Source organism: Lissotriton vulgaris, chromosome 1_1, assembly GCF_964263255.1.
Source record: "Lissotriton vulgaris chromosome 1_1, aLisVul1.2, whole genome shotgun sequence".
Taxonomy (NCBI): domain Eukaryota; kingdom Metazoa; phylum Chordata; class Amphibia; order Caudata; family Salamandridae; genus Lissotriton; species Lissotriton vulgaris.
In genome coordinates this window covers 1,589,436,737-1,589,453,528 of record NC_141685.1, presented here as the reverse complement: position 1 = coordinate 1,589,453,528, position 16,792 = coordinate 1,589,436,737, and the positions used below count along the sequence as shown (strand labels likewise).

The window sequence follows — 16,792 nt, the reverse complement described above, 5'->3', positions numbered from 1 at the left end:
CTCAATCACTCATATTTTTGACATTGACATTTGCTAAACATAAAAGAAAATGTGTGACATTATTCACTTTTACCCTGTGGCCCATTGTTTGCGTCATTGTCAAAAATTGATACATTACTACAATCAATGGTTGTTTTGAGAATCACAGCCAGCTCACTATGGTGTTAAAATTGTTATATACAAGAGCCTCTTTTGTTTGAAAAAAATACCAGTTGTCTTTTTTCCATAATTTCGGGTGCCTACATAAGATTTAATTCATGGTAGTCACCCATAATCTTTTTATTCACAAAATTAATTTGGGAATTATATGTTGTTCATCTCTTGCTGCTCGCACCGAGCTTTATTGATAAACCTAGTGGTCTTCAAAGAAACCTCTTTACTTCTAGAAGATATATTGTTTAGACTTTGGAGGACCTCAGCCCAACATACATCAAGTATGTGACCGCCCTCCCCAGTTTCTTATGAAATTTGACTGGACAGGCCCTCTTCTGTCACCTGTGTGTTACAATGTATACGTATGAGCCTCCCACTCTCAAGTCCACTGGAGCAGTTTAGACTTTTCTGGCGGCATTTCATGAAAGATTATTTCATGGGTGCTTCTACAGAGCGTTCTATGAAATATTTAGAATGTTTTGTCAAGTTAGTTGGAAGGTTTGCTTGAAAAAATCATGATTTAGCCCTTTCTCTCTCAGAAATCAGAAATACAAAGTCTTTAAATATTACTTATACATTTCAGCTATTTATATTCAAAGCAACCTCCTGCTTCTCTTTGGTATTGTAGGTACAGCGGCTGAATGATAAATAAATCGACTAACCTTCAATCTGTAATTATTATGCAAAAGCTTATCTAAATATCTGCTCAGAAACACAATGAAATTATATATCAGTTCTACATACTTGCCCTTTCCGCTCAGCTGCCAGCTTCACTACATGAGTGGGTTGCACAACATGCATCATAAAAATGTTGGCATCTCTGAAAAGCTGAATCGCGGCAAAAGCCATGGCAGCGCTGCGAAAACAACACAGTGTTATTACAATTGGATAACTCCGGGGTTTCATTTGAGACATTTTGTAGTACTGTACAGATACGATTTTGGAACCACAAAACAAATGCAGAATTATGTAACTGCAACGTCCATACAGAATACGCAGGGTCGGGCTGGGACGGATAATAGGCCTGGGAACCAAAATAAAATTGTCCCCACAAATAAATCTGAAGGCTAAAAAAGTGCCCCATGTTTGCAAAGCAGGTCAGTTTTGAACTTGTAAAGAGAAACTGTACGGGCCCGATCCACATAGGTAAACTGAGACGAAAGTCTAACATTATCACTTTTGATATCCACAAAGGGCATTTACTACTCGTAGATGCCCTTTGTGAATACCAAAAGCTGAACTTTACGATTTTCCGAAATCATAAAGGTCATTTACCAGTAGTAAATGCCCCTTGTGAATACCAAAAGTCGTAAACTTAGAAATTCATCTAAATTTTAAATTTGTGAATCGGCCCTATATTTATGTATTTTGAAAGATATGGGCATCGGAATGCATTTGTGCTTGAGACAGGCAATGTTTCTAGTAATACCAGAGAAAAACAGGCCGCCAGACTGAAACAGGCTCACAAACAGACTGAGAACGGCCCACACATGGACCCTTCAAACCAACCTTTCAGGCACTGCCAGATTACCCTATGTGCCAGTCCTAACCTGAGTACAGGCATGTTTAGAGCAAAATACAGTGAAGATCATCCGGTTACCCTGCATTTTTTTCTCTAACTACACAATCATATTACAGAAGGGGCATGTCGGCTTCAAGTCGGGCTGAGATAAAAGATTGGCCAGCCACCAAAATAAAAGTGGCCACAATTAGTGAATCAGAAAGGCAAAAAGTGGCCCACGTTTGCAGATTGGGGCAGATCTGAACTTTAAAGACAAGCTGTATAAGTGTTTTGCAACGTATGGAAGACCACATGGATTACAGCTTGCTGCAGGCAATGTTTATTGTCGTATCTGGGAAAACAACCGTAAAAAATGGCCCAGCAGACAGTAGGACAGGCCCACAAACAGCCACGAAAGTGGGCCACACATTGACCTATCAGACCCGCCCTGTGGGCACTGCCTGATTGCCTATACGCCAGCCTGACCCTGTTGGCTTCCACAATATGATTAAGGTAAGCCCGTGCAGATTCTCCTCCAATGGTGTATTTAAAGAGCAGGAGCCTCCTTAATATGAAGGAATTTCTACATTTCCTCAGGCATGTCCAGTTTCAAAGCATGTACAGCCGAAGCAGTCTCAGTGTCAACTGTAGACCGAACACCACCATAGGGATAAAGTCACATTTGCATCCCATGATCAGCTGGCAGTTGTCTGAAAATAAAGAATGGCAGCTAGATAGAAATGACTGCACCACCCAATATAGTCACACAAAAGTAACAAATGTTGCTAGTTGTATTACCCACCTAATGTCATTCCTGGGAGCATTTTTTTTTTGTAAAGAAAAACAGGAGTGTGACCCATAAACCAATCGGGATTAGGGTTCAAAGGTATAAAGGTAAAACAATATCCCAAAAGGTATGAATGAAAAGGCAATTTATATTGCATGCACAAGGCATTACATAGGTCAGAGAAAGGAGACACTTATTCAAAGGATTTAAATTCAAAATTAATTTTAGTATTTTAGTATGCAAATCATGAAAGGAAAACTTCATCAAGAAATAATTATGTACAGCACACAGTTCAAGAATTCGAGTGACAACCGATAAAACTTGGTGCTCAATATATACAAGTGGTATGTGGCAACGCAAGTGAAGGAGTGAACAGCGGCGGACGGCGCAAGGTGAGCAAGGTGAAATATATGCAGTGAATAGCTCAACATGTGACACAAAAATCAGTGACTTTATATTGCACAATTCGTAATTTTAATGGAGTCACAACAGAGTGCGCCTATTGTTTGCGCTGTGGAGTCGACGGCTTTTCGGTCCTTAGTCAATGTGGACCATCTTCAGGACGAGGTTGTCTCATTTGGGGTGCTGTAGGCAGCTCCAGTATCAGGCCCGATCCAAGGGATCCGGCGGAGGTCGTCTAACCGCCTGGGGACTGATGCTTGGATAGACGAGTGAAGCGTCACTGAGCGATCGTGGCAATTGAAGTATTATGGCGGCCAGGGACCTGAAAGAAGCAGGAACTGGGCACGTAATTAATCCGTGTCGGCGTCACAGCAGACGGTCAGGAAGCCTGGGGTGCACGATTTTGGTGTCAGCAGACCGCAAATGGCGAGTGTAGCGTGTCTGAGTGTTTTCGTATGAATCGATATAGGAGAACACTCTGTATTTAAGGATTTAGTTTGAACCTCGGTTCCATTTTGTATACGGCAGCCATTTTGTGTGGTTGCCCTAACATAGGCCCGATGACTGTGGCCGAACGAGTCCTTGAGACACGTACCTCTTAGCTGACTTCTGAATGACCTGGCCGAACTGACTCCTTGCCCGAGGCCGACCTCGCTGAGCCAGTTCCTTGTTCAGCAGCTGGTCTGATAAAGATCAAAGAGCAGGACGTGCCCGAGTTTATGGTACACTGCTCCCACCTTTCTATCTCCTTTCCAATCTGCTTCTGCCTTTCCTTTACGACATAATCATTGATTTGTGTTGAAGGCTTTATGATGGGTTTGTCCGGCCTGATCGAACAGGAAACTTGGGAAGTACGTGGTCACTTCTGGTGGGCTGGACAACGGAAAAAGGGATTGTCTGAGTTTGCCGTCATACGCTACTTTCAAAATGTTACACGGTCATTGGTCAGTTTGTATGCACCAAATGCTAATTTGTAATGTTGCCTGAGGCTTGATTTTTGGCATAAAAGACCATGCTCCGCTTATTGAATTTGTGCAGTCTCTGACGAACCACCCGTGTGTGCTTCGTAGATCTCTGTTTCTGGTTGCAGCCAATAAACTTTGGTCTTTGACGTCATCAAGAAGTATCCCGTGTCTCTGTTTGCCAAGACAGGGGAACTTGAAGGTTTCAGGCGTTCTCCCTGACGCCGCTGGGTTCTAAAACCCGGTCCTTCAGTTGGCGCCCAACGTAGGGGCGACTTCAGCGGTACCGGTCCAAGCCAGAGGTTCGTTAGAAGCTTCGTGTGGAAATTCTGGAGGAAGGCCAGCCACTTCATCGACCCCTGTATGTCGTCGTGGTCCGAAAGTCTTTGCTGCGAGGTTTCCCGCTTTCCGACGGCTACGAAGGACTGCTGCCCTGACTGTTGCCCTGTTTTGGAGCCCTAGACGTTTGTAGAGCGAGACGATTGACGGGTCTTCTCGTGACGCCATCGACATTTCAGTTAAGTATAAGCGGAGCGTCTCCTAGTCCTTAGTTTGTTTGGTATCCTTTAGTGGATAGCTTTGATTTGGTACCTGCAGGCCCCAAAGCCAAGGGATTTGTGTATTCACGAGACTATCGTTTCGAGATTTTCCTTGTTGTTTGAAGCTAGACTAGTGAGCAAGATGCCTGGTTTTAGCAGTTTTAGACACTTGTTTAGTTGTGGTTTGTCGAGGGATTCCCGGTTAGAGGATTCGTGTTCGGTTCCTCCAATCGGAACTCCTACATACGATTTGTATGTGAAAAATGGTGTGGGCCCCATTAGCTACAATGAGATCTGGGTAAAATATACAAAGAATGACGGTGTCCTACAGTGGCCCCGTTACGGTAGTTTTGAAACTGAAATTCTAGATAACCTCGAGGTGAAGTTGTTCAAGAAGAAAGCCCGGCCAGCGATGTTTAACTCTTTTTGCATATGGCGCAAAGAAGCCAAACAGAAAGAAATGAAATTGGCGAAAAAGAATAAGCGAGAACGAGGTATGTCAATGGTGCAAGCTGCCATTGCGTATAGAGATAATGAAGAAGAACAAGAAAGTGAACAGATGCTGAGAGTGAGGAAGTTAGCGGTAGATAGATGCTACCCAGTCTTGCCGCCTAAAGAGCAGAAAGACGAGAAAGATCTTGTGAAAGATCCTTTAATGTCGCATTTGTTAAATTCACCTCCACCCTATGCGCAGAATGCTACGGCACCACCGCCACCAGTGGTGGCTGTGCAATTGCCGGTTGTTTTGCCTCCTGCGATTCCTCTACAGCCAGCTCCTCCGTTGGCTACTGTTCCTTTGGCGCAGCCTCCTCTGGGGCCGCCAACTTTGCCTCCTCCTTTGACTGCTACTCCTATGTCTGTTCTTGACACTTCTTCAGCTCCGACTTTGGCTTCTTCTGCTACTGTTTCATCTTCCCTTATTCTTCCGACTACTCCTTCTCCCTTTTCTGGTTTCCTGACTCCTTGGTTGGGACAATTGGGTATGTCTCCTGTGAGTGAGCGTAGACAGTCGCGTAGTCAAATGCCTGATACAGATGAACGAGTGGTTTTAGATCACATGGCGCGTAGATTGGTAACGTATGCGTCTCAGTACGATCTTGAGGGTATCATGGATGTTTTCCGGCAATGGGAAGCACCTAAGCAACTAAATGTTTTTGAGATTATGTGTGCGTTCCTCCATGACCAATGGATGGATCAAGTGGGTAAACCTCCTGAAGAGTTGTTTCGATTGCGTTCTGAGTTTGCGAAGGGAACGATTGTAAGTCTACTCGACATCGAGAGAGCGGTGTCGTCGTCGTTGTCATTTCGAAATAATGATTCTTCTGAACGGCTGTTTGAGCCCGACTCGTCAGTTGGGAGAAAAGCGCGTCAGTATCCGATGCGAGAGGTTCCTCCGGTTTGGAGACCTGCTGATGCAACTGCTCAGCCACCTGTTGTTGCGCACTTTCAGTGAGTGTGGGTACATGTTCCTTGGAAGCGTGCTGAAGTTTTAGCACTTAAGCAGACTTTGCCTGATCCGCGGAAAAATCCAGCGGGATATTATAAAGAGCTTACGCAAACTGTGAGTTTGTGCATCATGAATTTGGCGGACATAGATATGTTGTTTGGGAATGTTGTTCCACAGCCCATCTGGAATGTCATTCGACATACAGATCATGATAATGAATTGGGTGATTTGTGGGTTAATCTTGTCGCTGCAAATGATAGACAAGTTGGAGGTGCTAAGCCCGACAATATTATTACGGAACTTCCTGGTAGGATTATTACTTTTATGAAGACTTTGATGCCTGAAGTCCGTGTCAATTGGGACAAGTTGTCTGCATGTAAGCAGAAAAAAGATGAGACTGTGTCAGATTTTTTCACGCATTTTGAAGAAACTTTTGTTGATCATAGTGGGCAGGATATGGCCACTGAAGGTGGCCAGAGATTGTTCGTCGACAAATTTGTGCACAATCTTCTTCCCGAGTTATGCACTAAGTTGAAGGATTCTGAGAGTGCTTGGCCTGTTTCTACGTCGGCGCAGATTCTAGCTATGGCTCAATACTATGAGAATAGACGTAAGGATGAGTTAGAGAAAGCGGATAAGAAGACTAAGGAATTGAAGACTAACGTTCTTCTACAACAAGCTTATCCACCCCGTGTTAATAATCAGCGTGATTATCAGCAACCTCAACAGTATTCAAGAAACTCGCCAAGGAACGAGTCTTCTCAACAGCATTTTCCGTATGGCCCTAATCAGTGTGCGTATTGTAAAGAAGAGGGTCACTACAAGAATAGTTGTCCGGTCTTGCTACAACGAGCGAATGGTGTTTCTGGTGTGAGAGGTAGAGGTGCTCAGCAAGCGCCTAGAGGTAGAGGTCGCGGACAGAATGTGCGTCCTTTGCCTCCGCAGAATTCGATGAATAGTTTTGACCAGCAGCAGAATTCGTCTAGTAGGACAGCACAGTACTATGTAGATGAACATTATGTTGAAGGTGACGAAGTCAGTGGTAACAATTGTTAGGACAGCCATGGACAAAGAGAGGGAGTTGTTTCAGTTCCAGTAGATCAGAGTGGACCTTATGTTGAAGTGATTGCATCAGGTGTGTCAGAGCCTTTTCTGCTAGACACTGGTGCTACGAACAGTTCTATTATGCGTTCTAAACTCCCTGGCGCACCTTTGTCTAGCTTTAATAATGTTTCTGTAGGTTTTTTTTGCGCCCCCATTACGAATCCGATTTCTGCTCCATTGCCCCTTTCTGTTGGTCCTCGTAGGTTTGAAGCACCCCTTCTTTTGACTACAGGTTGTAATGAGAATTTGTTGGGATTGGACTTGTTGAAGAGATTGTATGCGACTTTGTATTGTTCTCCGGCAGGAGTACATCTTACTTTGGGTGAGAATGTGATCTCTCCGATGTATGTATCGAAAGATTGTCTTCCATCGGAATTGTCTTTGTTACCGGATTCACTGTGGGCTACGGGTCCAAATGACGTGGGCCTGTTAGATATTCCCCCATATGTTGTGACACTGAAGGCGAATGCTAAGTTACCGCGCATTCCACAATATCGTATTTCGAGTGATGGTGAGCGTGCGCTTCTAGCGATCATTTATGATCTAATAGACAAGGGTGTTATTGAAGAAATGCGAGGTAATGTGTGCAATAGTCCTGTTTTGCTTGTTCTGAAGAGAACTGATCCTTCACAGCCTCCTGTATATAGATTTGTTATCGATCTTCGTGAAGTGAACAAAATTGTTGTTCCACAATTTCCTGTTGTACCTGACATTACTGCATTATTGACTCTGATTCCGGCCTCTGCCACCTGGTTTTCGGTGATCGACTTGAAGAATGCTTTCTTTAGCATCCCGATTGCCATGGAGAGTAGGGATATTGGCAGATTCTCATTAGGAGGACGAAGTTTCCGCTTTAAAGGCTCTCCTCAAGGCTATTGCGAGAGTCCGTCGATTTGCAGTCAAGCTTTAAAGACACAACTTGATCTGTTGATTTTACCTGAAGGTGCAGCCCTTATCCAGTATGTTGACGATTTGTTGGTTGCCGCCGATACTGAGGAAATTTGTAAGGATGCTACTTTGTCATTATTACGTCATTTATCTGATTGTCACCACAAAGTCTCTCTCTCGAAATTGCAATTCTGTCGACAAGAGGTCACCTATCTAGGTCACCTCTTATCAAAGGAGGGAAGGAAACTGACCCCAGAAAGAATTCAGGCTATTGCGAAAATGAGTGTTCCTACGACACAGAGAGAAGTATGTGCGTTTTTGGGTATCACGTAGTATTGTAGGCAGTGGATTCCCAACTTTTCCCTGTTAGCGAAGCCTTTGATAGCTCTTACAGTTAAGGATACTCCAAATCCTATTCCTTGGACTGATGAATGTCAGAAGAGTTTTTCTGAATTACGCAATGCGTTGTGTTCGGCTCCTGTGTTGGGTACTCCCGACTACAGTAAGCCTTTCACATTGTATGTCCACGAGAGAGAGGGATGTGCATTGTCAGTTTTGACTCAGCAGTTTGGCGATAAGCAACGCCCATGTGCGTACTTTTCGTCGACTTTAGATCCTGTAGCTAGAGCAATGCCGAGTTGCTTGAGAGCCACAGCAGAAGCGGCTGTTTCAATTCGACAATCTGCTGGTTTGGTTATGGATAATACGTTAGTGGTTATGGTTCCACATGCAGTGGATACCTTGTTGAATCGTACCAAGACACAGCACTTAACTAGTGCTCGGTTGTCAGGGTATGAGCTTACACTGTTAGCGAGTCATGTGCACATCAGAAGGTGCAATACCTTAAACCCAGCTACATTGTTGCCGATTTCGCTTGATAGAGATGACGATAGTGAAGAACAGCACGATTGTTTTCTAAGAACCGAAGAAGAGACGAAAGGGAGAGTAGACCTCAGAGATACTCCTCTTCCTGACTGTGATGATGCTTTGTGGGTTGATGGTTCGTGCTTTAAGTTGCAGAATGGGGATACAACTGCAGCATATGCTGTGACGACCTTGCATACCATTGTTGAAGCTGCACGTATCCCACATAACTCAGCACAAGCAGCTGAATTAATCGCACTTACGAGAGTGTGTGTGTTGGCGAAAGGAAAACGGGTGAATGTGTACACGGATAGTCAGTATGCCTTTGGTGTGGCTCATAGTTTTGGACGTTTGTGGCGTGAATGTGGATTCTTGACATCGCATGGGACGAAAATCCAGCATGGGCAACTGGTGAATGAACTTCTCGAATCTCTTACGTTACCATTGCAAGTAGCGATTGTGAAATGCAGTGCCCATAAAAAGGTTACGGATGATGTTGGTCGTGGTAATGCGTTTGCCGATGAAGTTGCGAAAGAAACTGCAAGAAACGTGATGAGTCGAATGTATGTTGCGGGTCTAGCGAGATGGGTTCCAGAGAAGAGTATGTGTGAAGATACCATTGAGAGAGTGAAATCGATTCAAGATGAAGCCACAGAGAAAGAGTTGAATGAATGGAGAGAAAGCAAAGGTAGATTGGATTCGAATGGTTGTTGGATTGATTTGTCAGAGCATCAGAGATGGTTGTTGCCTAACGCGTATGTGCTTCCAGTTGTTACAATGGCTCATGGAATGGCACATATTAGTGTGAAAGGGATTTGCAAGTTGTTGGCCCCGGTTTGGCAGAACGTGGGAATCCCCAAATGCGCAGAGAATTTGGTCAAGAACTGTATGGTGTGTTTGATGCATAATCCTGGTAAGGGAACTCCAACACCAGCTGGTCATTTTGCTCCTCCTACGTATCCGTTCGAGGCTTTGCAGCTAGATTTCATCCACATGGAGAGATGCAATAACTTAAAATATGTGCTAGTGGTTGTTTGCTCCTTTTCTAGATGGGTAGAAGCTTACCCCCTTAAGGACAATACTGCCTTGTCCACAGCAAATGTTTTGATAAAGGAGTTTTTTCCGAGATTCGGAATGCCGATAATTATCTGGAGTGATAACGGGAGTGAATTTGTGGGTCAAGTTATGAAGAGAGTGTGTGAGGGTCTCGGAATTAGGCAGAAATTCCATGCTGCAAATCACCCCCAATCAGCTGGTTTAGTCGAGTGCTATAATGGCACTCTTAAGTTAAAATTGGCCAAAATCCAAGCGAGCACTGGTTTGCAATGGCCAGATGCTTTGCCGTTAGCACTTCTGTCCACAAGAATGACTGTGCATTCACGAATGGGTTTGAGTCCGTATGAGGTTGTGTTTGGTCGCCCGGCGAACATTTGGGGCGTACCAAGACCAACGAGGTTTAGAGACCTCGAGTATCCTGTGTTGCTTGACTACTTGCGTGAACTGACAACTAAAATGAGTGTTTTACGCCAACAGGTGCATGACAGCCCTCCACAAGCTGCAGAACATCTAGGCCACTCCATTGAACCTGGGTCTTGGATATTTGTATGTAACTTTCAATGGACCAAGAACGAACAGCCCCGTTGGACAGGGCCCTACCAGGTGCTCCTGTCAACAAGATCTGCGGTCCGAGTGCAAGGCAAGCGCAACTGGATCCACGGGTCCCACACCAAGAGGGCACCTTTGCCCTTGCCATACGATAAGTGGGTCCAGGAGGGACTTGCAGACTCTGAAACGGAAGTTGTCCCACGGTTTATACCGTTCAGCGATGCTCGACTGATTGGAACAAACTCAGAGAAAGAGAGTGATAGTATATTGCAAGAATCAGTACCTCCTGCAGATCGATTGGACACCACAGAGCCGCATCTTTTGCTCACTGATCAAGAATTAGCTGGAAAGAGTCGCTATGATCTGAGACCGAGAGTTATGGACAAATAAATAAAGACTAATAAAGTTTGATGATTTTTTTCCGTTTGCACCACCAAGGATCTACTCATTTTTGTTTTTTTCTGAACCGCCATCCGGTTCTTGCTGCTAGGGTCGCGGTTGCTACCAGTCTTGGGAGTGCAAGCCTGAGACACTAGGTCGAGGGTTCTGTTGGCTCGGGGCAGCCTTCCTGGGTTAGCAGAGGCACTCCTGAGCAGAATCAACCTACCACCGCGGGGAGCACATTTAGTTTAGGATGGATTTCTATGAGTTGGAGAGACCTGTACAGACACTGACTTTTAGAAAACGAATATGTAAAATAATATCGAAGAAAAGTTTTTGGATACCATGTTTATTTTTACTATTGAGCTTTATGATATTTATAGCTGGTTATGTAACATTTTCTTTTAAAATGACGTCTAATCCCACTGTGCAACCTACACTTTCACCTACTATTTCTTCTCATTCCTTTCATCCTTTGCCTGAGCATGAGGTAGTTAGACGATTGGAATTTGCTAACAATTCCTTCATCCAACTTTTGCACCAACACCAGTTAGTGATGAATATGACAAACTGTTGGATTTGTGGTTTGATGCCTCATACAACTGACAAGGGTATTCCTTATTTAGTTTTGCCCTTTAGCTTTAATGGTTCGATTTGGGCTTACAGAACAATGTTTATTTATGCCCATAGTGTCTACCCCCTACGTTCACCGAAAGACAATACGAAGAATAGTGCTTTAGCTAGAGGCATAGTCGACATGGTTAAAGGGACTAATGCAGTTGAGACTATTCCGAAAGATGAGAGACAACCATATAGTGGTTGGAACGTTACTGGATATGGATTTAGTCTGAGTGTTAACCAGCGAGCGAAAAGTTCTCCACCGATTTGGATAGTGCCCCATCAGGGCCACTATTGTCTGCAGGGCAATGGCAAGAATCTGAAGGCTCAGTTAGGGAAGAGCGTTTGCGCTGATACTTATGTATTTGCGTCTCAGTCTTCCCCAGCGTTCCTAGCTGCTAAGGGTACCTACTTTGTTTGCTATGACAAAGCATATACATGGTTGCCCCCCTTCTCGGGCACATGTTTTGTTTCCTTTCTGTTACCTCCCACTTTTACAGCTGCGGCAGATTACCATAAAACAAGAGTTTCTAGAGGTGTCTTTAGTCAAGAAGATACTGCAGGACAAGAACTGGGAGATTTCTTTAAGGGTTTCCTGCCGTTCTGGGGGCCTATGGCTAACAGTAGGAATATTCGCCAGTTGACAAGAGTGGTTGAATCCACCATAGTTGAAACTGCTGGTGCCCTTGGTAACCTGACTGCTGAGCTCCAGTCGGATGGACTCATGACACTTCAAAATAGAGTTGCCCTTGATGTTATTCTAGCAGATCGAGGTGGAGTTTGTAAGCTGATTCAATCGAGCTGCTGCATTTTCATTCCAGACAACGCTCCATCAGTCTTCCAGGCCATTTCCAAGCTACATAAGATCTCCGACTCTGTCCATCTGGACAAAGGAGATTGGTCGTTGATGGGATGGTTATGGGGATTGATATCCACTTGGGGTTGGAAGATTTTGATGGTCATTGGGATGGTCTTAGCAATCCTTTTTATGTTCTGTCTCTGTGTACAGTGTGCTCCTGCAATTTGTGGCCTCTGTGCTACTTCGTGTGCAAGGAGACCTGTCCAGAGAGAGGTACTAAGTAATAGGATGATGCTACAGCAACATATTGATGATCTGATGAATATAGATCCGGATTCAGATTGACATGGGTTTGGGTCTGTTGCCGATGTAAGGGCAAAAGGAGGGCTTCGTGGTTCCGTGATTCGCGAACTGGGTTCGATGGTTCTGAACCCGTTCACTAAAGATCGTCGGAAACGGACGATTTTGGTGTCAGCAGACCGCAAATGGCGAGTGTAGCGTGTCTGAGTGTTTTCGTAAGAATCGATATAGGAGAACACTCTGTATTTAAGGATTTAGTTTGAACCTCCGGGTTCCATTTTGTATACGGCAGCCATTTTGTGTGGTTGCCCTAACATAGGCCCGATGACTGTGGCCGAACGAGTCCTTGAGACACGTATGTCTTAGCTGACTTCTGAATGACCTGGCCGAACTGACTCCTTGCCCGAGGCCGACCTCGCTGAGCCAGTTCCTTGTTCAGCAGCTGGTCTGATAAAGATCAAAGAGCAGGACGTGCCCGAGTTTATGGTATACTGCTCCCACCTTTCTATCTCCTTTCCAATCTGCTTCTGCCTTTCCTTTACGATATAATTATTGATTTGTGTTGAAGGCTTTATGATGGGTTTGTCCGGCCTGATCGAACAGGAAACTTGGGAAGTACGTGGTCACTTCTGGTGGGCTGGACAACGGAAAAAGGGATTGTCTGAGTTTACCGTCATATGCTACTTTCAAAATGTTACACTGTCATTGGTCAGTTTGTATGCACCAAATGCTAATTTGTAATGTTGCCTGAGGCTTGATTTTTGGCATAAAAGACCATGCTCCGCTTATTGAATTTGTGCAGTCTCTGACGAACCACCCGTGTGTGCTTCGTAGATCTCTGTTCCTGGTTGCAGCCAATAAACTTTGGTCTTTGACGTCATCAAGAAGTATCCCGTGTCTCTGTTTGCCAAGACAGGGGAACTCCAAGGTTTCAGGCGTTCTCCCTGACGCCGCTGGGTTCTAAAACCCGGTCCTTCACCTCTTCTCCTTGCGAGCTTTTTTATCTGCAGCCAAAAGGAATTACCCTGGACGACTGCTTTCAAAGCCTCCCATAGTATATCAGTAGAGACCTCAGGGGTGTTGTTCAGTGCCAAATAGCCAGTGATGGCCTGCCCTATCTGTTTCACCACTTCTGGATGCTGCAATAGTGTGTCATGTAACCGCCATGATCGTGTAGGCCATTGTGTGTGTGGGGGAGATCGTGTGTCATTAAAACTGTGGAATGGTCCGAAAGTGCAGCCAGGAGGATTTCTGCATCTGATGTGAGGTTAAGACTTTCCTTTGTACCTAAGAAAAGGTTCAATCAGGCATATATTTTGTGTGCATGTGAGAGGTAGGAAAATTCACAGGTCTGATGGTGAAGTGTCCTTCAGATGTCTTGGAGACCCATACCTCTAACCTCCTGAAGTCCTGTCTGCCCATATCTAGATGTGGACCTATCTAGGTCATTGTCGAGAACCAGGTTAAAGTCCCCACCTATGAGGACCTGTTTGGAAGACAATACTTCTGCTAACGCTGCAAAAATGCCTCCTGTCCTTCTTTCGAGGCTTAGATGGAGGCCAACACTAAGGACAGAGGTCCAATAGACACATGAAATGGGTGAAGGCGGCCCTTCATCGCAGCCACTTTAGAGACTATGGAGCCCTTGAAGGAATGTGAAAAAAGGAGTGTCACTCCTGCTGTCATGGTGAAAGTGGATAAGAAAAATTGGCGTGGAAATGTGCGCGACCGCAGCCTATGATATTCTTGTGGTACGAGGTGTGTCTCCTGGAGGAGGCAGACGTCGGCTCCCATGTTTAGCAAATATGACAGTACAGCTCTACATTTGATTGGGTTGTTAAGACCCTTGACATTTAGGGTTATGACCTTTACTGGGCTACCCATTTAGATCATTGTGAGGTAGCTGTGCCCCATGTGGTTTACTGGTTTACTAAGAGACACCCCTCTGTGAAATTATCAGTCCCCCCAAAGTTTGTGGTGCTTATATGCATGTTAAACTGTGAGAGCTGAAGGCTAGAGTGTGTACCCCCATATAAATACACCCCAAAACATTGAACAAGCATGCATGAAAGCAGAAACATGAGTGCACAAGATAAGAACTTACAGTCTGTTGTCTCAGGAGTCTGGTACGGGGTGAATGCATGGCCATACCCCCGCTCCTCTGCCCCGCCACCCGGCTGCCGTCCAGGTAGCATAGTGAGTCGGGCTTTGCTAAAGCCCCTGGAAGCGCATCCAGGACCGCCTGTTGGCCCTTAGCGATGGTATCTGAATCCGGTCTCAGGATCATTTTTCCCGGGCCTCACGTCTGCCAGCAGGGAGGACATGCCTGTGAGCGGTGCAGAGACTTCTGGTCGCTGGGGCTGTCTATTGCCGGGTCTATGCTCAGCACCTTGCATCTTTCCTCAAAAGAGCAAAGCTAAAGGAGTCATTCTTCCCAGCGAAATATCAGCCAGAAGGGATGACCTCAAGGTGTTTCTCTCGGGCTTGCCAAGGATGTCCTCCTTTAGTTGGAAGTCATGTAGGCATACTAAGATATCCTCCGCCGGTGGAGCATTTTCTGCTCGGGCGGGGGGGGTGGGGATGGGGGGGGGAACTCTGTGTGCGCAGACCAATTTGATCTCAAGGGATGGTGGAGCGTCTAAAACAAAGCAAAACAGATTAGTGATGAAGCTCCTGAGACCTGTGCCTTCTGGTTTGGATAGCGCTCCTCTGACACTGATATTGTTATGCCGGGATCTAATTTCGAGGGCTACGGCGTGTGCTTGTAGATCTAATTGCTAGTCCCTGAGCCGCAGGGTTTCTTGCTGCAATTCATTGACGTCTTCTGTGTGGCTGTTGCCATGGTCTTCCAATGTGGAGACTCAGTCCCCCAGTGCGTCCATATCTCTCTGGAGTTCTCGTATGTCGCTGGAGAGATCTGTCTTAATTTCCTGCAAATTTTCTCGGAGGGCAGAAAATAAAGACTCGAGGACTGTGCGGATCACCGGTTCCTCAGATCCCTCCTCCTCTGGCGCTTATTGTGCAGCTTGTGCTGGGGGCCAATCCCCGGTTGGTCCCCCGGACGGTTAGAGAGCATGTTTTTCAATGTGCAGTCTTTTTTAGCTCTGGCCGCTACCATCTGGAGTGGTGCTCTGGATAGCTCTCAAGGATCAAAAATAGGGAGGCCCTGTACCCTCCTTGGCAATGAGGGGCTAGGAGCTTGCTTCCGGGCAGCTCGTTGTTCTGGGGTTTACTCGGGCCCCTGGGGTACAAAAGGCTAGTGTTGGCGTGCTCAACAGTTCCACTGTAGAATCAATATCCCCCTCAGAATGTGGGCCTTCTTCAGTTTCTGTGGCCCAGTGCGGTGAGATATCCTGGTCTGGTTAGTGGTGAATAGCCTCGGTGGGAGCCTCCAGATAACCCACAGGGGATATGGTGTTTGGCCTCCCACATGCTGAACAGTCCCCACTGCGTCGTCTGTGACCCTGAGGTGAAGAGGGCAATTTTGTGAATGCCGATCCTCCCACTGGGAAGGGTGCAGGTCAAGCCACCAACTGACACCACCTCCAGTATTCAGGTCTGCCGCATCTCACAGAATCACCACCAGCACTTTGTTGCGGCAAGGTATCCTGCCTCTCTCTCCTACTCCACCTGTAATCCGCCCCGCGCCCGACTTGGCCCTTTTTGCAGGGTCATCCCTGAGCTTTTTGCCTTCCTCCTAAAAATTTTCTGACCTGTTGTTGGCTATTTTATGACTCTGGGCACTTTACCACTGCTGATCAGTGCTGAAGTGCATATGCTTTCCCTACTGTAAAATGAATGTATTAATGAGTGATTACTAAGCATGAGCGAATTTTGCGGATCTCGCGTTCGCGAATTTTGCGGATTTGCGGATTCGCAATCCGCAAAATCCGCGAATTCCCGCGAATTTGCGGATTTTTTTTTTTTTTGTGTTCGCCCGTGTTTCTGCCAGTTCGCGAGGGTTTTGTACACTTTCGCAAATTGCGAACTTACCTGTCGGGTCGCAAGTTTCGCGAACTTGTTGTTTCTACGTGTCCAGCCTGTTTGGGACACTCTTCTTCATCACTGCCACTCTCTGTCACCACTGCCACTCTCTGACTACTCATGCCACCCTCTGGCCCACCCATGCCACCCTCTGTTTCATCACCACACCCTCTGGTTGTCCAGTGTACATTATTTTCGGCAAAGCAAAGCACACCTTCCCTGCCTCAAGTGACCTGAATTAATTTGGGGCTGATTCATGTGTCACAGAATATTTTTTTAGCTGGCACCTGCTTCCTTAGTGCGCCCTGATTAGTGATCTTTTGCACTTGCTAAGTGCTTTCATTGTTGCAAAATTAGTTACAACACCTGCCCTGCCCCAACTGACAATAATGAATTAGGGGCTGATTAATGGATTTTAACTTCCAGCCTGGCTCCTGCTTGTCTCCCTTAGCTGTAAT

The 16,792-nt window shown here is 45.7% G+C and overlaps 1 protein-coding gene across 1 annotated transcript in view; it reads right to left on the bottom strand.

The window, feature by feature from the left end:
• Nucleotides 1–16,792, bottom strand: part of CFAP54 (cilia and flagella associated protein 54) — a 2,285,874-nt gene that overhangs the window by 614,231 nt on the left and 1,654,851 nt on the right. Inside the window, exon 53 of the mRNA XM_086918163.1 lies at nucleotides 898–1,009. Coding sequence (XP_086774289.1) covers nucleotides 898–1,009 — 112 coding nt within the window. The remainder of the gene's footprint in view (nucleotides 1–897; nucleotides 1,010–16,792) is intronic.